The following is a 23369-nucleotide window of genomic DNA, read 5'->3' on the forward strand; positions in this document are numbered from 1 at the left end:
ATATAAAACAAGACAAAAGCATCTGTGGATTTTAACATAATGTTTTAATTTCAAAGGAATATCATTGTATAATCTTGATGAAATATGCACTTTCTAATAGAATATAAGGCATGACATGGTAAAATATATACCTTCACAGTTTCCCAATCTACCAGTGAGTGATGTGTAAGAGTTACTGCCCTTTACTCCCCGTTGTTTTGATTAGTTTGTACCAATGATACTTCATGTGTTCTGATACACCCATCCCAATTAGATATGTTACAGCCTAACAATTACCATGTGTATGCATTATATCATTGATAAATAATACTATTTGAAAGACATGTTTGTTGAATAGAAATATATAGGATTATATATATTGGAATGCTTATGGTAGGCACTAGCCTGTCTTAAGGGCCAAGTTGCTGGGGAGGAATTATACGTAATGAAAACTTTCTACAAGTTTGTACTAGTTTAGATTCAACTCCATTTAAATAGAAATCTACTACTTGATACACCTAGATGCCCTTGTGCTCTCTGTGGGCTAAAATATAAGAAAATCTCTTATTTTTCTCTCTTGAAGCAGTAGCTAGGTTGGCACGGCACATTAAAATAATAAGAAGAAAAAAACGAAAAAATAAATTGGAACCTAATTGAGCCAGTTAAAACTACAATAAACATGTATGTCTATAATTATAAAAAATATCAGAAACAAAAAAAGCAAAGCAAAACAAAAGCAGGTTGGCAATCCACCATGATATATTTTCACCTGATTATTGTATTATGAAATCTATGTTAAAAAGTTCTTAATGTAAATTGCTATAAAGACATAGATATAGAAATTGACACATTTTGTATGACAGCACAGGTAAATGATAAATGATCCAAATGAAAGGCAATGATATTCCTTCACACTATGTACCTGGGTAATACAACTACACTGTTATATATGTGTTTCTAGTTAATGCTGTAAAGTGCAATATGTATTGAATTATTGACAGTTGACTTTCCCGTATCAATATCCTAAGGGTAAAAATGAATTAATTTTTTTCAGATAAAAAATTGCAGAAGTCAATATATATAAAGTTGGATTTTCTAAATCTTTTTGAGCAATTAATCAACTATCAAGTGTCAGCAAATAATTGATATTTAGTGCCAAATTACTATAGACTTGAGAAAAAACACTGCGAAGAGTAGATTTGTGTAGGCTGTTGCAGGGACAGCAAGGAATATTATACAGTACATATGTATAGTAACAATACATGAAATAATACTGAAATGATATTTTGTATATTAAACAACATTTATTAAAAATACCATAAATTCTATATCTATATACAACAACATTAGTAAATATACATGATTCTACATTAAATATATGGATTAGAAAAGTAAGCGTTGGACTGAAAGTCTGTCAGGCATATCCTACACCTCTGCCTTAGAAGAACTGAAAGTCTGTCCAGTATCCTACACCACATGTAGCTACAGTTATAAAACTGTACTCAATAAACACATTTTAAATAAAAAGTCTACTGAAAGTCAATGTTTCAGTATCTTTTTATATAATTTTCTCATGCCTTCCGGTATTTTTATCCACAAGATCATCGATGACCTTGACCTGAGATGACCTTCATAGCAGTAACATTCACAGGATGGTACGTACTACATGTACAAAATCCTGACTCTCACAAACATTATTTTATCATCTCGACCCCAGACTTACTACATTAACATATAAATATAGGCAGTGGACATAACAGCTACATGTAAAACAGACTACATAAAACACAGTCATAGGCCATATACTAAAAACAGGGTCACTTCCAGGCCAAATATGGTATACTGTCACTTAGTCATTCATGAAAATAACTGAAATATCAAATTACTTCTTTTCAATGCTTATAATGGTCAGAATTTTCAAAATATGTCCTGAAATAATAAAAATGTGTTTTTCATGATGAATCCTACCAAATATATATTTCAACAGCGAAATATAATACCATAAGTCCACTAATGTTGGAATCTGAAAAAAGACCAAACACTCATTAATTTCCAGGACAACACAGCTTTTGCTGGGGTCAGCAATATTCTGAACAAGACGGTTCGCTCCTTGGTCCAGCACAGTTTCAATGTTGACTCTTGGTAGGTTCTCTGTATAAACCGGGCATCTTCAGAAAAAAATCATACTGAGTATGGTATATCACAGTTAGAGGTCAGAGGTCAATTAAGACATAATTTTTTGTGTTTTTCTTTTTCTTACATTAAGCTGATGACAGGCGTGGCGTTATGGGAACTAAAGCGTGGTTTTTGAGCGGACAAAGTCCCCATATGACTGACTCGGATGACTACACACATTTAAAGATCTTGTTGTGTCTCCGTATGTATTTCCAAACACAAATCTTCGGTCTGAAAAGCAGAAAAAAAAATCAGACAGATTTATTTTTAAAGTATAATATCATATATTATCTCAAATATACCAGCTGTCATATACAACAATACTTATTTCAAACACACCCAACATCCATTTCAAACACATGATATAACTGAAATAGGCCTGCATTTATCTCCAATATATCTCTCCCTGTCATTCAGACAAATCAATGTTTGACTCTAATCTCGGCGACAAGACAGTACTTGGTAGTTTTTATATCTGGTAGTGGCAAAGTGTATATCTGGTAGTATTTTGTTTTATCTGGTCGTGGTGAGGGTAATTTGATTGTATTTAAATCTACCAGTAGTGGAGGTAAGAGAGTAATTAGTATTTGTCGCACTAGACAGTTATTTCTGAATAATCTAATCCATCAGCTATATTATGAGCCATACTTATTAATCAGACAGTTTAAGTTAGTATTAGTGACAGAATCTCATTGGTCTAGCATGACGTTACCCTGGATACTTACGAGGTATATATCCTGTGTATTTGGGGATCATGCCATCGTTGACATACAGACGTCGGTTGAAGCTTGGAGGTGCACTCTTCAGTGTCTGGTGAGAAACCCTAAATTCGCCAATATAGAGTTAAGGAATCAGTGGCATGCTGTATTACATTCTATATAAATTTATAGGGCCATGATCAATAGCAATACATTATAATGAAATATCATAGAATAATTACGGCCAAACTCTGAATTTGAAAATCCAGATATTTCAAAAGGAACTAATTTTCTGCATTTGAGCAGTACCCTGTATTTATTTTTGTTAATCATTATTGACGCATTAGTGTAAGATCACAGATTCATTGTTCAACTTCTATTACTAAAACAATTCATAATTTGTATATACCCAGTAGATAGAGACTGAATTCTAAAACTCGTACGTATTAAAGAATGATTGAGTCGGTGAATTCTAAAATCTTACATTGAGAGTGATTGAGGCAGTGAATTATAAAATCTTACATTGAGAGTGACTGAGGCAGTGAATTATAAAATCTTACGTTGAGTGTGACCGAGGCAGTGAATTATAAAATCTTACGTTGAGTTCGACTGAGGCAGTGAATTATAAAATCTTTCATTGAGAGTGACTGAGGCAGTGAATTATGAAATCTTATATTGAGAGTGACTGAGGTTGTGAATTATAAAATCTTACATTGAGAGTGATTGAGGCAGTAAGTTAATAAATGTTATGTTGAGTGTTACTGAGGCAGTGAATTATAAAATCTTATATTGAGAGTGACTGAGGTTGTGAATTATAAAATCTTACATTGACAGTGAGTGAGGCAGTGAATTAATAAATGTTATGTTGAGTGTTACTGAGGCAGTGAATTATAAAATCTTATATTGAGAGTAAGGCAGTGAATTATAAAATCTTACATTGAGAGTGACTGAGGCAGTGAATTATAAAATCTTACGTTGAGTGTGACCGAGGCAGTGAATTATAAAATCTTACGTTGAGTGTGACCGAGGCAGTGAATTATAAAATCTTACATTGATAGTGACTGAGGAAGTTTGCCTGTGCTGCGTGCTGCATTGGCTGCTGTCTCCTGTACAAACAGTTCTAGGCCCTTCTTAGTCGTCTGGTTATAACGACTGCCCAGACCCATCTCTGTTGCTTTTATTCTAGGGATGTAACCACGGTAACCAGGAATGGGGGGCTCTGTTAGTCCTCTCTTATCCTCTGAAATGTGAGGTGGGCAACAAAATCAGCTGGCTGTCATAAAAACACAGGAAGTACAATGCAATAATGTTTTCGCTACTTTTTTTTGCTCTTTCTTGAAAAGGTCAATATAATATTACAAGGACTAATTTTTTTGTTTGTAACAGAAAGTAAAATGTAGGAACAAATTGATTTAAAATCCATGTCAAAGTTTGACATAAATTTTAGTTTCTTAAATGATGCACATGACATTCTAGGGATGCTATTATTAGATTGTACTGGATCTGTAGATCAGCATTCAGAATTGTGATCAGGAAATTTGTCAAAAAAACATGACACTGGTAGTAATCCAAAGTTGAAGCTAATGAGTAGATGTAGAAAATGTTGAGTTACATTGTTTGACATTAATTTTTAATGAAGTTTTATATTCATAATATTAGACTTACAGACAGTAAATCAATGTAGATTTTAGTTGGAGCTGGAGTTACCGCTGTTAACTGAGGTAGATTTCGGTTGATGTGTGATTTACATACAGTAACTGAGAGCAATGTATGGTTTGGGCGTGTTTTGGCCCCCAAATGTATCAAAATTCAAAACCTTTAAATGAACTTTGAAATGACTGTTTCTTTAATTTTGAATACTTCCCAAATACTATTAATGAAATTATTTATTTAAATTTTTCTAATTATTGTTGCTATGGTAACAAGTTCAAATTTGCATAAATTAGAAAAAAATGAATATTCAGTGAATATTGTGATATTTTGCATAGTTTTTCTCCTAGAAACTATAGAGCGCATGCTTGAACAAACTTAATATCAAAGGATAATGTGTAGGCACCTGTAATACATCTTTAGGAGAAATAAAAAGTTTGTTCAAGAGTGCCCTCTATGGTAGCTAAGAGAAAAACTTGTCAAAAACACCAATAAATGTTTACATAATAGTACTGGGGAAGTATTCAAAATTAAAGAAACAGTCGTTTGAAAGTTCTATTGCAGATTTTTAATTTTGATGATTTTGGGGGCCAAAAAAGGCCCAAACCATACATAGTCCTTTAATAACAGGGCCCAAAACTTTATGTCCAATAGCTGTACATGTTACACCAGTAAGTATACCTTGTATGTGGATGAATTTAATGCTTGGTAAATCCATATTAAACGGGCAAAATTTGACATTACTAAAATATTACAATTCTGAGTAGTGAATTGCCAACCAACTGCCATTAAACTCAGATGGATTCTGTTTGATGACCAAACAACAGTGAATTGGTGCAGTTGATTTTGGTTGATGATGAATGGACAATAAATTTCGGTGAAGTTTGGTTGTTGACCTACCAACTAAGATGGATTTTGTTGGATGTGTATCCCTGTACATGTTGAGCCTTTCCTTGACTTCAGGGTCGTGTGATATTGCAGTAAGCCTTGGATGGCCATTTATTTGCTGTCGAAGGTCTGACTGTTTGTGGTCATAAACTTTCCTATTTGTCAAATATTCATCTATGCAGTGATCACAGTCTTCTTTGTATGTATTACCAAACTTAAAAGGGATCCGTGGTATATAACCTGTAATGTTATTAAAGCAAATAATTAGTAAAAGCTTTTTAATGATCAATGGAATTAAAATAAAGTTACAAGTTATTGATCGAAATGCCCTTTACATATTCTGCCATTAGACACATCATGTGACATGTTAGGTTTCGTTTAGTAACACTTAAGGATCTCTGTCCCACTGCAGGCAAAACATTAAGAGAACTCCCGAGCTTTTTCTTACACAGAGTTACCTCCACTTAATTTCATTTTGGATATAGTTGAGCCATAGCACTCTTCTTGACCACGTAGCTTAGTGGGTTAGAGCGACACTTTAACAATCTGAGGTCCAGGGTGTGGACCCTCAGGTGTAGCTCTGCTAATTGTTTTCACTCAATTAACTTGTTGATGATAATTTGTTTATTCATCTATATTAATTTTTCATTAAATTCTCACATAGTACGGCTTTCTTTTCAGAAATGATTTATCAAAGCTATATTCATGCTGGAAAATACAGTTTCAATGGGTAGTTACAGTTTTTGGCAGCGGTACAGGAGTCCTTAAGGTTTTAAGGGTACAAAAGTTGATACAGAAAACATGGTTTTGATTTAAATCGGTATACATATCTATTCCTAGAATCAGTCCAGGATTTTTTTGTTTTTAAAGATGTCATTGTAACACCCATCAAGTTAAGTTAAGTCCTACATTTTAGGAGCAAGGATATGATTTTACCTGTATAGCCAGGGACCATGTTTTTGGTGTATTTGTTGTCTCCGGTTGCGTCTGGGAGTTGTTTGGGAGGTGCTTGGGTTGGTGCTGCGAGCACGGAGGCGGGATGTCTGTGCTGGACTTCCTGGGAAATAAAAAAAAATGCTTTGTTTCATAGAAATGGGCAATAAATAGACGTTTGACATGATTTGGTACAAGGAAATGGTGGAAGAGGCTTTGTTAAAAGTTAGATATATTATGCAAATGGTACAAAACTTAACTTGTCCTGTCAAATCTTATTGTGTTCTGCTTGGTAGGGTCATCCATGTAATTATCTTATGCAGAGGACATCCTAACAGTTAGGTTGCTAGTAGAAACTTATATTGTGGCTTTATAATTGGATTTTGTTTTCCAATTACTGTACTTACTTTGAGATGTAAGTACCAAATGAACACCATTAGACTGGATAAGAATATACTGATAACTGTGGAAGAGTGTAAAGATACTTATCTTTGGTTTTCAATCACTCTTTAAAACACAACATTCTACCCAGGTTCAGTGTTAATCTTTCCTAACAAGGAAGCTCAGGTCTCATTGCTTTGTTGTATTTGGGGCACTTGTCACAATAGAAATAATAACAATGAGATCCTCAATAGGACATAACAAAGGAGTATTTAAGATTACAGATTTAGAATTTAATCCTATGAAGTATGAGAGTGTAAGGCACAATGAACATATCAAAGAGTACTACAGGATAATTCTGTACTACAAACACAGTTCTCAACTTACATTCTTACCTGTGTCACCTAGTGTGCTACTCAGGTAATTATACAGGACAGATTAACGGTATAAAATTTCTCGACATATTTCAATCTAATGGAGTTTATTAACTGAAAATTGAGTTGATTTCTGGCTAACTGAAGTTAGTAAATGAAATCAGACACTCGTGTGTATAATAATATACCATTGGTTAACATTGGACTAACACAAGTTAAATATATATGATAGATATCAGGAGATTGTGTGTAATTCCATAATGTATGTATACTAATGGCATAATGCAAAATGGGAATGTTACCCTTCTAATTTGTATAATGTATATCTATATTTGTTGACAATTATAAATACTGAGTATCAAATGGTTTAATATGATAACAATTCCCACTTTTGTTTGCTTTATACAAAAGTTTATCTTTTACTGGTTCATATAGATGACATTACCTCTAAAAGTTAGCTTGCTTTTACATGTACATTTTTTCTGTTTGACATATCATCATCAACATTATTCACCATTTTTACAGTTAACAATTAGTTTTCTGTAGTTTTGTATATCAATGTGTAAATGGAAAATGCAAGCTTGATCTATTTAAGATAAAATTCTATTTTGAGAACAAGTTGTCATCTAGAATTAGAACTAATCTGCAGATTCTTACAACATGATAATCTCCCCTGTGTTGTGTAGTGTTGATTAGCAGAGGATTATCTCCCCTTACTGTGTTGTACTGACTTGGCATATTAGGATCATGTGTTGTTTTGTCATCATTAACCATGTGTTCTATAGAGTTTACCAAGATAAGCTTGTAGAAACTTGTAGAAGTTTAAGATAAAATGTAGAAACCATCATGGAAGGACTTTTTAGGTTTTTCAAAAGAGTTATTAGGAATGTATGACAGTAGTAAGAATTCAATAACCATAATTGGAACTAATGTTGTTTTACAAAGTGTTTGAAGTAGGGTCGAGGCATTTAAGAGGGCAAATATGGTATAGATCAATCTGTATTTATGTAAATGAGGTTTAACACAGCCCATTACATGTACAGACCATTACGTGTACAAGTCTGAATACCCGGAAAGTTGATATTATGTAATGATTTAGTTATCTGAGGATAGTCTGTGACAGATTTACAAGTGTTTAGGTAATCCTTGTAGCAGTAAATACAAAACCAACTGACCTGCGACAACCAAGTCAATAGATAGATAAACTGTATTTATATTTACTCCTTGCAAGAAGCAACTTCAAGGACTGTACAAGCTTTTCAAATTCAAACCTGAGTTAAATTTTCATTTGATTACAATCAAATTCAGCTAACAAAAATAGGTTACAACTCTAGTAATAGGGTTATAAATGATTAATGTCCTAACTTTATTTTTGTCTTGCTAATTTTTGATGTAAGGATGAAGTTGATACATTAATCAAGTAAAGACTATTTGTGTGATTATCGTTGGTGAAAAGTCCTGTACACCACATATTTTAACACCAGGTAATTATTAAGTATAACTTACTACCTGAGCTTCAACCATAGATACTTCTCTATCTATTTCATATATTATTCATTAGACCTGACAATTTATGAAGATTAGGATAATTTATCTCAATTTTTTCATAATGTCCTCGCATGACAGACCCTTTTTTCACTATAGACAGCAGGGGGAGTTCACCAGGAAAATCTGGAGAGACAGTCAGCTGTAGAAAGTGATACATTGGAATTTGATATGATTGATATATTCAATTGAATTGAAGCATACTTTTATTTAGCAGGTAAGTATTTACCAATATCATGGAATAAATTTCAATATCTCAATTACTAAACATTTAGAATGTTAAGTGGATTTTGATAGCTTTGAGCCGTATCATTTACAAGGTAGGCTATGACCTCTAGTCCCTCTGAGCCTGTCATATACCGACCATGCTTGTGTATCCACACATGGAGGGCAGTATTAATCTAATAGATTCTCAATCAAACATTGAGCTATCGATCCGTAGAGAGTATTGGCAGTGTGTCGTGAACCACTGGAGTACTGTTGTCCGGCTTGGTTACAGGTAAACGGTACGGACCGACATTAAATAGATCAGGCTGTGAAGCTCAACTTTACATTTCCTATTTCTGTGTTAAGGAATTTATTAGAGCTATACATACATCACAACACATTTTTGTGGAGTGAGAAATAGATATCTTGTTCAGTAAAATTGAGGGTGTACACAATACACACACTAGTACACATTGAATAAGACATGTATAGACAGCTAATCACCTAGTTCATCTCGCTCCTTATACCAATTTAAGTATTCATTCCACTGTTGATTCCTTTATATATCCAAAGAAGGTTTATGCTACCCTACCAAACATAACTAGCTGGCCTCCATGTAGAACAAGTCCGATTAGGAGCCATTATGGTACAGAGGAGAACGCAAGATGTATGGGGCTTAAAACAGGTCATAGGGTTTGCTCTAATGTTGACTTAAACGTTGACTGTCTGGCAGGAACTTGGTGTATGTCAGTATGACCAGCTGATATTCTAATTGAGAGCTATACATGTCTTGTACAGGTTGTAAAGGTTGTAAAATCAGAGATGAAATATGTGAAAGTTGCCTTTAAGTCCTATTTAAGATTACTTCTTGCTAAACAAGTACTCTCAATTTCACATTAACCAGCGATTGAAAAGGCAAGGATATAAATCCCAAAAGTGTATTTGTGTTGTATAATATGGGGCAAAGAAGTAATTCCAACAGTATGGACAAGTTTAGGTTGTCAAATGTTCGGAGCAATCCGCTCCTTTATCAAGACACAGTGAAACAGAACAGTTACATGTACATATACATCATATTAGAAGAAGATAGAACTGATATACTATAATTGAAAATATAGCTATTATATAAAAAAAAACAATAGTCCCCTCGGCTTAAGACAGCCGAAGGCAGCCATTAAGCTGAGAACATCGCGGACAAGGAAAGCTGATGTACAGGACCTATTCTTGCGCAAGATGCACTATCACATAAAGTGAGTCAACAAGAGATAAGCACCAGAAAGAAGGGACGAGATATTAAAAACGTGGAACATGTGCATGTTGGAATCTGGCTCGGTAAATGTGAAAAATCTCAAATTCCTACGGAATGCCCTCATTAGTTGCCCCTCAATTCTGCAGTGGATTTTACATTCACAGCAGGGGGTCCACACTTGGTTGCCTCTTTCGGTTTGAAGGAATAATGCATGTAATTATCAAATAAGTGAGTGCAGGAGGAATAAGTAGATGAAATGGCTAAAATATGTATACTGAGCCGCTTTGTTTAAAAGCTGCACATCAGCCGATAACTTTCATACTTGCAGATTAGGCATACACGGAATAGCCTGCTCACAACTTTAAGTCCAATTGAGCAATGTACTGCCTAGCCAATTGGTAAGTGGGTGTTGGGTGAGCACAGATCAAGCAAGCCTGTTATAATAGTATTAGGAATTCTAATATGATTCCTAGACTTGCTTAAGCCCCACATCTTGTGTCCAGCCCCTGTGAAATAGTTTGCTGCCCTTTCGCTTTAGCTGTACAAAAGAAGTTTACCCACTGTGTGACCAACACAATTCTACAGAACTGGTAAAGCATTGAAGGCCAATTGGTATTGAAACGCGGCAAGAGCTCTTAGCTTCTACTTCTAAACAGGACAGAATAATAAGCTGTCTGTAACTGTTGTAGAACCAGATTACCTATATGGGTCCCTGCTAGAAGCCCCAACACCAGTTTATATATTAAAAGGAAACTATCAATAATGACGGTAACTGTTAGTAGACAACTTAAGCGGTTATTGACAATAGATACCACCTCCACTGACGCTTTGCTGTAATCACTGTATTTACACAACAGATACCCGATACACTGCCGGTAGAACAGGTACGCACACTCAATTCACTGTGTATTTACACTTCTAGATCACCTGGTCACAGGTAAACACTTCATGATTCCTTAAACATACATGTTCCGACCTACACAACACTACACCCGTATCTTGGGCCCAATCAGGGCATTCTCCTCGCCTCTAAATGGTTTTTCACCAAATAAAACTTATTACCGGTACATATACATAACACCGTTTTGGTAATGCTCTTTTAATTAAGTCATTTTAAAATTATCCTTCTTGCATGCACATATATAGTGCCTATTTTACATTCTAAAGCAATTTTGTATGAGATTACATTCTGTTTGCACATTGATGGGGGAGTAATAACCACTGTATGCAAATATACAACTTAATGTCACATCATTTAAATACTAACGGATATCTCTATTTAGAGAGGGAGAGAGAAGGTTGACTGTACCAGGTAGTTTACAGGAGTGTTTATGATAACCAAACGTATCAAGCACATATCTATTAATTTCATATTCATTATAATAAATTACTTACTGATACAATTTTGAAAAAATCAATAACTTCAGCTGCACTGACATGGGTAGTGAAATCAATCTTTATTATATTACGTAGCATGATTTAAGTGGTAATATGCCAGGACTTATATGGCAACTTTACTAGAACACCAAACTTGTAATAATTAAATGTTTAGTTATTACAGTTTAACCAAGGAATAATCAGAAATTATCAATTTGGTAAACTTAATATTGTTTTTATATGTGAAAACATCACCTTTTGTATTGACCAATCAGAATGATACTTCCTATTCACTGCATCCAAATGTAACAGAGCGCATGATTAATTAAATATAAATCACTGCCTCCGCATGGGATCGAACCCTGGACCTCTGGCTTTCTAGTCTTATGATCAACCGATAGAGATAAAGAGAAGTTCTCTATAGGCGAGCGATATATTGCGGCTAGTATTTACCAAGGTTACATACTCCCCTTCCAGGAAAGAACTTGTCCTCGAGTTTTTCCAGGGGTAACAGCGATGCTGGTGGAGCAAGGCCGAGTATTTTTCCCGGGTCCCTACGTGGGCGCCAATATAACAGAGCGCATGATTAATTAAATATAAATCACTGCCTCCGCATGGGATCGAACCCAGGACCTCTGGCTTTCTAGTCTTATGCTCAACCGATAGAGATAAAGAGAAGTTCTCTATAGCTGAGCGATATATTGCGGCTAGTATTTACCAAGGTTACACAAAGCCATAGACTTTCTGGTCAGATGCAGATGATACAACCAAAGAATATGGTTGTTTTAGTACACCTTGATTTGTACAATAGTATCAACTGCACAATTGATAAAAAAATTGTAAGAAAATCTTACCAGATAAGAGCAGAAAATTGTTGAGTACCATTCTAAATGGTGTGCAGCTTTTGTTAAGCGTGCTGTCATTAGAATATGGTGTCAAGTATTACAATATTAGCTCCCATACTTTTTGCTTGCAGTGTTATTTTGGTAATTGTAGTGCAAAGATATAATGAATAGGTAATTGAATGGTTTCCCCTTTGAATACAATATATTTTTCACTCATTGTCATTTAATGTCATCTTCATGTATATTCCACGAGCTAGGTGTATACCAGGTCTGATAAGTGGTAAACATTTTGTATACCTCCACAAGGTATATATATATATATGTTTACCAGGTCTGTGACGAGTGGTTAATGTTTTGTTTACCTCCACAAGAAATGTTTACCAGGTCTGTGACAAGTGGTTAATGTTTTGTTTACCTCCACAAGAAATGTTTACCAGGTCTAAGATTTGTGATAAATAATATGTTCACCAGGTCGGTGACAAGTGGTAAACATTTTGTATACCTCCACAAGGTGTATGTTCACTAGGTCTGTGATGAGTGGTTAATGTGTTATATACCTCCACATGGTGTTTGTTCACTAGGTCTGTGACGAGTGGTTAATGTTTTGTTTACGTCCACAAGAAATGTTTACCAGTTCTAAGATTTGTGATAAATAATATGTTCACCAGGTCTGTGACAAGTGGTTAATGTTTTGTTTTCCTCCACAAGAAATGTTTACCAGTTCTAAGATTTGTGATAAATAATATGTTCACCAGGTCTGTGACAAGTGGTTAATGTTTTGTTTACCGCCACAAGAAATGTTTACCAGGTCTAAGATTTGTTATAAATAATATGTTCGCCAGGTCGGTGACAAGTGGTAACCATTTTGTATACCTCCACAAGGTATATATATATAAATGTTTACCCGGCCTGTGACGAGTGGTTAATGTTTTGTTTACGTCCACAAGAAATGTTTACCAGTTCTAAGATTTGTGATAAATAATATGTTCACCAGGTCTGTGACAAGTGGTTAATGTTTTGTTTACGTCCACAAGAAATGTTTACCAGGTCTGTGACAAGTGGTTAATGTTTTGTTTACGTCCACAAGAAATGTTTACCAGTTCTAAGATTTGTGATAAATAATATGTTCACCAGGTCGGTGACAAGTGGTAAACATTTTGTATGCCTCCACAAGGTGTATGTTTACTAGTTCTGTGATGAGTGGTTAATGTGTTATATACCTCCACATGGTGTACGTTTACCAGGTCTGTGATGAGAGGTAAATGTTTTATATACCTCCACAAGGTGTGTGTTTACCAGGTCTGTGATGAGTGGTTATAATTAATGTTTTATATTCCTCCACAAGGTGTATATTTACCACGTCTGTGATGAGTGGTTAATGCTTTATATACCTCCACAAGGTGTATGTTTACCAGGTCTGTGATGAGTGGTAAATGTTTTATATACCTCCACATGGTGTTTTTCACTAGGTCTGTGACGATTTGTACCGGTTTTGTATACCTCAACAAGGTGTATGTTCACTAGCTAGGTCTGTGACGAGTGGTTAATGTTTTATATACCTCCACAAGGTGTATGTTCACTAGGTCTGTGATGAGTGGTTAAAGTTTTGTTTACCTCCACGAGGTGTTTTAAAGGTACTGAGTTTCAGAGAATTTAATTATACACTTCTATTATGCCCCTGTAATTTGACAATTAGAAATGGTTCAATATCTGACAACAACTATAATGGGGCAAGCTTTTGCTGTAAGCATGTATATGTTCAACAGGCAAACAAGAATCACAATGAATAGAGTTTCACGTCTCGGCGCATTTAAAAATCATCGTGGTGGAATTAAAAGATTGTACATTCAAATATAAAGCCTACTCAATATCTCCAATTATACACTTGCCTTTAAGAAATCACTATACCTAATCAGTAATATTTATCTGCAGTCTTTGTTGTGTGAATGCACATTCACCTGAATAAACAGGCCAACAATGAGACTCAAGTCTAGTATCAAATTAATGCCAAAAAATTGAGAATAATTTGAATTAGTATTTACTTAATAAAGTTCAATTGCAATTAATCTGTTGGGTTAGATTTGTGGTCACAGCTAACAAAGGAAAATGTATGTATTCCCTGTTACAGAAAATTCCACTCACAGAAGATATGGTGTTAACCTGATGGTATTAAGAAACATTTCATTACGCCTTTATGACCACATTGTACATGTTGTTAAAATAGTCCTGGTTAATCCTACTTCCAGTCAGCAATGTTTAATTACAAGTTTTATGGATATCTAACCCCAGAATGAAGCTGTCTTAGATTAAAGTCTAAATGTCCAGATCCAGGTTTAAATGTTGATATATATTTTCTCTTGGAAGTCAGTTTAACTTTGGTGAAATTGTCTGTCTTTATTTACAATACGGGTGTACAATGAATATATATGTATGTGTCTTAGGTGAATTCACATTTAGAAATTGACCTGAAAAATAAAAAATAAAATGGTCTGAATTCTATCATTATTCCAGTGCTATTTGAACATGATTTCAAATTAAAATCTAGTAGCTGTAAGCTGTAATACATGGATAATGCTAACTTTTTTTTTAAACAATTATGTTGTTTTTTTTACTAACCGAGTCGCTCCTTTTGGCCTTGATGGAAGCATGCAGGGTGTCTTTATACTGGATGTAACTGGACACCCGGAGAACGTGTTCAGTTCTAAGTTAACCTTATTTGGAGTTGTTCCTGCTGAATTGCTTACCCAAAGGTATTTAGTAAATTTGATTTGAGATAACCCTTAAATTCGTAGATGTGTGAATTCACACATATATAATGCTCGCATGTGAATATTAAACATATCAATTTTATCAATTATTTTTAATCCTATTCTTTACGACTGACTAGAGGTAATGCTATACCTGTAATGACTGAGTAATTAGGGTTAACTGTGTATATACACCTATGCATGGCAAGTGTCTATTCATAGATCATTGTATGATTGTTATCACCCCTACCTATAAAAACATATTAAAAACGTGTGATAGCAACGCCTGGTGAAACGCTTCACACACCATACCCTTTAACAACCTGAGTCGAGCCCCGAGTCGAGCCACGCATGTCCAGTCTGTTCTTAAAATATGACAAACAGTATACAGAAGACGGCTTAGATCTGGAAGTCTGGTTTGACTCAACTTGTGTACTGAAATCGGCGCTAAATAAATATGTCCCATGATCGTTTGGAATGAAAAATGATTATGAACAATGAAAATCTGGTAATGTGAGAATTTAGGTAAATATAAATACTAAGATAACTGTTAATTAAAAGGTGAGCACACAATTCTTTGATAGCTGATAAACCATATATGGTTGAAACACACGCAGGCATTGGGACAGAGCTCATTATAAAGTTCTGACAGGCCAGGATAGAGACCCGAAACCACACACTCCTTGGTATGATGTTGGAGCAATAAAATCGTTGATAAAACCCGTATCAGTTTAATGGCTAATGACCTACTGTAGATTGGAATTCAATTCCTGTGCTGTTTTGGGTAGTGATTTCTATCTCAGATTTAAAGATTACAAAGATTTAAAGTTTAATTAAATGTTTATTTTTTCCGATTTATTATACTGCTTCTCTTAAGACTGTTTTATTGTTTTGTACACAATCTAGAATATTTTAGATTAGTTTTACATGTTTTGTTTACGGTAAACAAGTATTTTTGTCTTCATGTTTACAATTAATGTATAAAATAAATTTGAAGTAGTCATATTTTCCATTGGTCCAGCTGATATCAGTAGCAACAGGAGTGATTGGAAAATCTACATCATATTCATTTATATATACCAGTAGAAAAACGTATATTATTAATTGTAAATCATTAAAATCATTTTTATCTTTATTGAAATACGGATGTATCAAATCTTTATGACTTTGTTATCTAATTTTTATTTTTTTTATTTTTTTTCAACAACTTATTGGTACATAAAGTACATGTACATTATACAATTTCTTAACGATTTGCTTAAGGCAATATACGATGACATGACATATTTACAATTGATCATCATGTTTAATCTGAAATATACATCGGAATAATTAATTTTCCTTAATGAGATTTTACTTCAATAGTATAGATTTACAGGTCAATAACGCCCCGAGAAGTCACTAGTGTATCGCTAACATTACAGGAAATTGTCGTTCTGTTGGGTGAGGTATGTCATTTCCTGTTTGATGACACAGTTAATAGCCTTGTCCTACGCGGTTCATTGTCTGTTCAATAACACCCAGTAATTACAACTCTGCCTATTTACTTTAGACACCTACAACATTGATTATTACGGCAATAACAATCGTGGCGATCAATGTCACACCAGGATATTTATAATGAGCTTACCATTTCATCAAAATCCATACTTCAAAGAACAATCGCCGTTACTTTTTAACATTAATGGGCACACATTCTGAGCTTTAGTGTTAATGGATCTATACTATTTGGTTAATTTCAATATAAATGTACATTGTGACAACTTCGTTTTACAGTGTTTTTTTTTGTCTATGCTTATCAGATAGTTATACATAATTAGCTTTGATGCTGTTACATCAAAATAATTGAAACAATAGTTTAAATAATATTCAGTATTACTAGATCAATCGATACAGGTTCATTGTGTACAAGCTAGGATCTCTCAAAGGAATATTCACACTGGTTATACTAACTAATACTTAATTCAATATACGTAATGTATTTCTTATCTGAAGTGCACAACCCAATCGTTTACTTGTCCTTACCATTTTTGAAACGAGAATTTTGAAAAGGTTAATCTCAACTTTCCGTGAGATTGGTCACAAGAGACTTCTATAAAATTTCTTATACTGCGTCTTTGATAACAAATTCGTGAACACACAAACTTATGTTGACATGAGGCTCTCCTTGGTTATATTCCTAGACCCCCTCCTGCCACCCGTATCTGAGGACCACTTCAATCCCCTACATGTCAAGCTAATGCAGTGTTTGATAGGTTTGATATTGACAGACTGAGTATGAATTATAAATCTTTGTATGAATGATTTGTTTGTTTACTTAGTTACTACTGTAAATGTATTTGGGACTGTATGCTGATAGACATATATAAGAAATATATGAATGCATTTTATACAATTGATGGCAAATCTTTTCTCAACATGCAATTGCATGTTACATACAATCACATACATATATAAATTTAATGCAAATTCACAGGTGATTATTTAAACCGAAAAATATAAATGACTTGATCTCCAATACGACAGACCTTTCTGGGGAGATCATTTGCAACCAGGTGAGAGGGTGAAAGTGTACCTCCCAGTCTTGTTGTCATACATTATAGAGGGTTTACAACCAGGTGAGAGGGTGAAAGTGTACCTCCCAGTCTAGTTGTCATACATTATATAGGGTTTACAACCAGGTGAGAGGGTGAGGGTGTACCTCCCAGTCTGGTTTTCAGGTATTATAGAGGGTTTACAACCAGGTGAGAGGGTGAGGGTGTACCTCCCAGTCTGGTTTTCAGGTATTATAGAGGGTTTACAAGCAGATGAGAGGGTGAGGGTGTACCTCCCAGTCTGGTTTTCAGGTATTATAGAGGGTTTACAACCAGATGAGAGGGTGAGGGTGTACCTTCTAGTCTGGTTTTCAGGTATTATAGATGGTTTACAACCAGGTGAGAGGGTGAGGGTCTACCTCCCAGTCTAGATATACAAGTGAGAAGAGAGGTTTACAACTAGGTGAGAAGTCATACCTCACAATCTAGATATACAGGTCGTGACAGGGTTTTACAACCAGGTGAGAATGCATACCTCCCAGGCTAGATAAACAGGCGATGGGAGGGGTTACAACCAGGTGAGAAGTGATCCCCCCCCAGTTTAGATATACAGGTGATGGGAGAGGTTACAACCAGGTGAGAAGTGATACCCCCCCAGTTTAGATATACAGGTGATGAGAGAGGTTACAACCAGGTGAGAAGTGATACCCCCCCAGTTTAGATATACAGGTGATGAGAGAGGTTACAACCAGGTGAGAAGTGATTCCCCCCCCCCCAGTTTAGATATACAGGTATGAGGAAGGGGTTACAACCAGGTGATACATCATACCTCCCAGTCTAGATATAGATATAAGGGGAGGGGTTACAACCAGGTGATACGTCATACCTCCCAGTCTAGATATACATATAAGGGGAGGGGTTACAACCAGGTGAGAAAGCATACCTTCCAGTCTAGATATATAGGTAAGTGGAAGGGTTACATTCAGAATAGATGATATGAATGTTCCAAACAAGTTATAAAGTAAGTTATAAGGCCAAACAAAGACATGTTTGTATATGTTACATGTCTGAAAAAAGCCTTAAAGGGTAGGTAGGTGATAATTATTCATTTTGTTTATATAGAAGAGTGATGTTAACTTTGACAGTGTTTCTGTGAAAATTGATAAAAAATATTTAGGGTAGGCACAAAATGAGGGTATGTAGGGTAACCGGAAACAAACATTTGTTATATTGACTTAAATAAAGTATGAAATGTCCTAATTCATATTTAGAGATGAATGAGAGATATACCATTATATTCAATTATATTTTAAAGAGAGAAATCATAGAAAATACATTACAAACACATACATAACATTAGGCAGACTTTGTAAGTGAGTGCTCTGAAGAACCTGATGAGCCAAACAGCACAGTGTGGAATGATGCACACCAAACACTGATTTCCTTCACAACTGATGTTTAATCCAGTGCCCCAGGACTGTGGTACCTACCCCTGCTAAGATGTGGGTATCTGTTCCGTAGGTTTTTCCGACCCGGTATTTGATTTGTGGACAATATCCCCTGTACCTGTAACACAAAGTATCAAAAATCAGCAAAGAAACTGATATATGATTTCATAATAATATTGTGGGAATGGAAATTCTTATTTGCTACAAAATTATATTTTCACATGAATCTCAACTTCAAGTAAGATGCTTATTGATACAAATAAATATTTCACTTTCTGTTTATAATAAAATTATTTAATTATAACTAAAATAAATTTAATTAATTATTAAATATACATCCGAGCCGGAGTTAGCTTTTACCGTATTACTGTTCCAGAAATATTTTAGACAAGAAGAATTACCACTTCTATATTTGTTTATCATTTTAAAAGTATACAGGTGTGTTCATAATCTTATAATCTATGTATTGTTTACATGTAATCTTCGTGTATAAAATGATGTATACATTTATGAATGAAAACGTTATAAATGTATGCATTATGTTAACGTTAGTTTGAATCTTTCTGATTGTCTGTATATTCTATAAACACGGATACCTTTAATAGATAACCTATCATAGCAGGCAGCCGTTCTCATGTCCGTCGTGACAAACATGTAAGTATTACATACAGGTGTGAACAACCAGAGATGACAGGTGACTTACCCAGGTACATGTGTCCCATCCCTCAGGGCGGCGAACGCGCGCCTCTGGTCCAGGGATGGCCCCCCTCCGAAAGCTACGGTTGTCATTCTACTGCGGTGGCTGAGACAGGTATCCCGAGTTCAATATCCTATCTATACACGTATATTACGATACTTGTTTGGATACGGCCCTCGGTCGTCTAGGGCGCCTCGAGTTGCTAAGGTGTTACACACTTCGCTGAGCAGCCAATGAAAGGTAGATTAAATGCCTAACTCGGCGCTGATATCACGAAAGGGTATGCACGCGACACGTTTACCTGTCTTGGAGCAGCACGCGACTTCATCGCAAATGACTATAACGGTGTACATGCTTACGAACGCTATTTTTGCTGTCCCGTTTGTGTCACCTTGATAAAAAAAACACAAATTGGAAGATGACATTATATATTATTATGTGAAAATCAAAATGATACGATAGGTAATATTCACTGAGATGTGTTGCTCGTTGTCAAACCATTAATGACATTGTCACCTGTACTAGTTGGGGACACAGGAAGCTTGTCAATACACATGCGTAATTGTATATTTACCTGTGACACAAAATCCAACATGGCCGTGCAGTTCGACAGGTGAGAGGATCAGATACAAAGATGGGGAACACGACTGTTGTGGCCTCCAATGTGAAGGCCCAGGGGGACAGCGACGTGAAAAAACTCTACCAGCTTGTCGATTTGAAGGGCGGAGGAGAGCTGATCGATCTCATGAAGAGGGCAAGATGGAGAAAAAATTATAAAGAAATTGATGAAAAAATACAGACGGACGTCAAAAAATTTCTCTATAATGATGGTGAAGGAAAGAAGGTGCCTATCGTTGATCTGATCATGACTAGGAGTAAGGAGAGGAGTAGTAACAGACCCAAGATTAACAAAAACAGACAGGAGAAGGACAAGGAACTGGCAATGATTGACATGAACTTTCCTGACGGCCAGGGCAACTACCTTCACAACAAACCAGGTAAACAGCTGCTGGACCAATGGCCGCGCGGCCTACTGGTTACGGGACGTTCTATCACGCATCAGTGTTATCACACGTACTTTAGTGGAGCATGTAATAATCACAGTTTAGCATAGGAAAAATTACAAGATTGTTGTTAATTATTTACATTTATTACCAAACTTAACAGATTATCTACTAATTAGGTAAAAAGAAAGGTATTTTCAGTCGACACATAGTTAAATAGGCGTTACAGTATATCATTGAATGACAGTTTAACTTAATGCAACAGTAGGTAAACAAGTGCATATGCATTAGTGAGCTTTATAAACTTTTATTTATTTAAAGTTCATATGTTCATTCATATAAAACACAAATCCGAAATAACTATATTTCCTTTCAAAAAATATCTGATGTGGCTGAGATGATATCTTACTTTACATATGATTTTTAGAGAAAATACAAAAGTCCAGTTGGCAGATTTAACCAAATTTAATTTGCTAAAAATGTCCATGTGAAAAGGGGCTATAAACTGAAGCGATCTCAAAAAACTATATTCAACAGTTTTCATGTTCTACCAATATCGCTCGGGCAAGTTTTAGGCCCATGGACCTCTAAGCTTGTTATTTTTCTTGATAAGTTGTCCTAGTCTGATTTTACATAATAAAGGTGCTCATTTTTATGCCCCATTTCGGCCTGAGTTGGGGGTATATATTATTTTCATTATCTGTTGTGTGTCATCCTAAAACAATGTCACTATGACTTAAATTTGACCTTTGACCTTGACCCCAAGTACTGTAACAATAATTTCCAGAGCACATCTCAAGTCACTTTCATAAACGGGCATCAAACTTTAGGTGTACATATTTGTACATCACAGGAAAACAATGTGTCTTATCAGGATCAATGACCTTTGACCTTGACCTTATATACTAAAGCAATTCATTCAGGAGCATGGGCATGCAAACTTCGTATAAAGTTACATTTAAACAAGATCAATGTGACTTTGATTTGACCTTGACCTCTAGTGGTTAAATAATGGTTTATGGAGAATATCACAATCGGTGTTTCATGAATGGTCATCAAACTTTATATATAGGTTCATCATGGGAAAGTGGTGGTCAAGCCCTCAAAATAGGTCAGTGGGACCTCAACTTTACCTTTGACCTTGAGAACAAGTACTGAAATACAGTGTTCCAGTCCTACAGGTTTCTGCAGTATATCTCGACCACTGTTTCACAAATGGGCTCCAAACTTTAGATCATGCAGGCAGTAGGGGTATCTGTGAAGCCCTGACTTAGTGTTGAATCTAATAAAATAACCTTCTTTTTTTTAAAATAATATATGTTTGATTCATACTTCTTCAAAGTGAAGATATGTGTTAAATTGGAAACATGCCTATTATGTATTAAAAAAGTATAACTGTGAAAAAAAAATAACATTCATTATGAAGAGCAACAAATGAGAATCGGATTCAAAGTATAACTTTTATATTTCTACAAATCTATGTTAACTATATGAAATAGATAATCTGTGTGTGCTGTAGAATGATTACTAATCCTGTATGAAATTCATATTTGTTGACTTACATATTNATGTATTTTTGGAGTGTGACAGAGATTTTTGTTTAAATTTCTCCCAACCAATCAAATAGCTAGAAAATCACTTGAGGTGTAACAAATGTAATATTTTGCATGAACAAATTAACACTAGAAATGTTATCTGTTATTCACTTTTGCATGCAACATAATTGCTTTCAGACGGTACTTCTCTGCCAGGTATGTATTGAGGTTGATGGTGAATTTGTGACGTAAGATTTACGTTTTGTATTTTCCCACTATCTGTGTTGTCATTGGTGTCCTGCTGCACACAACAAGAGCTTGATGTACGATGTATAAAAACGTAATTGTCATGTATTGTATCCTTGCTTGCCTCCATCCAATGTCGAGTACATGGGGTGCCTGTAGATATAGGGTATCATTTAGGTAGGGGTCGCATCGCATGCAGTAACAATCAACGAGTATGTGAAGATCATCGTTTAATGCCGTCACTGGTCTGCGATTACACAGAGTGAAAGCTGTAATACACAAGCGAAACATGTGACAATTACATTTAAAGTGAAAGCAGAACATTTCTGTACAACAAATCAATGTTTTACACATAAGAATTACCACACATGTAGGTGAATCATTTGCAATTCACAGTATTGTCTTTCACATTGAAGTAATTCATAATTACCCGGTAACATTCGCGTGTTACCGAAAATAGAGGTAACATTCGCCAGTNTACCGAAAATAGAGGTAGCACTGGCCAGTTACCGAAAATAGAGGTAACATTGGCCAGTTACCGAAAATAGAGGTAACATTTGCCAGTAACCAAAAATAGAGGTTACATGCTTCATGGTGTTGCTAGTTTGTTTTTCTGCCAGGAAGTTTTCATGTATATATGCGAAACAAAGGACGAAGTATCTGGAGAGTCCAGAAATTGTACGCATGGTGTCTCAGTTACCAGACTTTTCTCTCGTTTTATACCACAAAAGTCCGGTAACTGAGACGCCATCTGTGCAATGATTAAGATTGTGTACTTTAACAGCACAATATGATTAACAAAGTACTTCACAGTTTATATTTAATCATCTTGCCTGAATGACCACACCCCTCCCACC

At 35.2% G+C, this 23369-nt stretch overlaps 2 protein-coding genes across 9 annotated transcripts in view; one reads left to right on the top strand and one right to left on the bottom strand.

The window, feature by feature from the left end:
- Nucleotides 1-23: 23 nt before the first annotated feature.
- LOC110451761 (protein FAM166B-like) lies at nt 24-19923 on the bottom strand. The gene is made up of 7 exons (XM_021499935.1): nt 19734-19923; nt 19073-19148; nt 6327-6447; nt 5403-5630; nt 3903-4092; nt 2880-2977; nt 24-2385 (listed from the first exon to the last, which is right to left on the bottom strand). The coding sequence occupies exons 1-7, from the start codon at nt 19817-19819 to the stop codon at nt 2273-2275; spliced, it is 912 nt and encodes a 303-aa protein (XP_021355610.1). The 5' UTR covers nt 19820-19923; the 3' UTR covers nt 24-2272.
- A 93-nt stretch (nt 19924-20016) lies between these two features.
- LOC110451719 (transient receptor potential cation channel subfamily V member 5-like) overlaps nt 20017-23369 on the top strand; it is a 32756-nt gene continuing 29403 nt past the window's right edge. For 2 of the 8 annotated variants that reach the window (XM_021499879.1, XM_021499919.1), the window contains exons 1-2: nt 20017-20725; nt 22465-22482. In XM_021499879.1, the coding sequence (XP_021355554.1) occupies nt 20362-20725; nt 22465-22482 (382 nt within the window). In that variant the 5' untranslated portion in view covers nt 20017-20361. The remainder of the gene's footprint in view (nt 20726-22464; nt 22483-23369) is intronic. The other 6 variants (XM_021499925.1, XM_021499870.1, XM_021499898.1 and 3 more) reach the window with 6 other exon arrangements.

This window comes from Mizuhopecten yessoensis, unplaced genomic scaffold, assembly GCF_002113885.1.
Source record: "Mizuhopecten yessoensis strain PY_sf001 unplaced genomic scaffold, ASM211388v2 scaffold673, whole genome shotgun sequence".
NCBI lineage: Eukaryota > Metazoa > Mollusca > Bivalvia > Pectinida > Pectinidae > Mizuhopecten > Mizuhopecten yessoensis.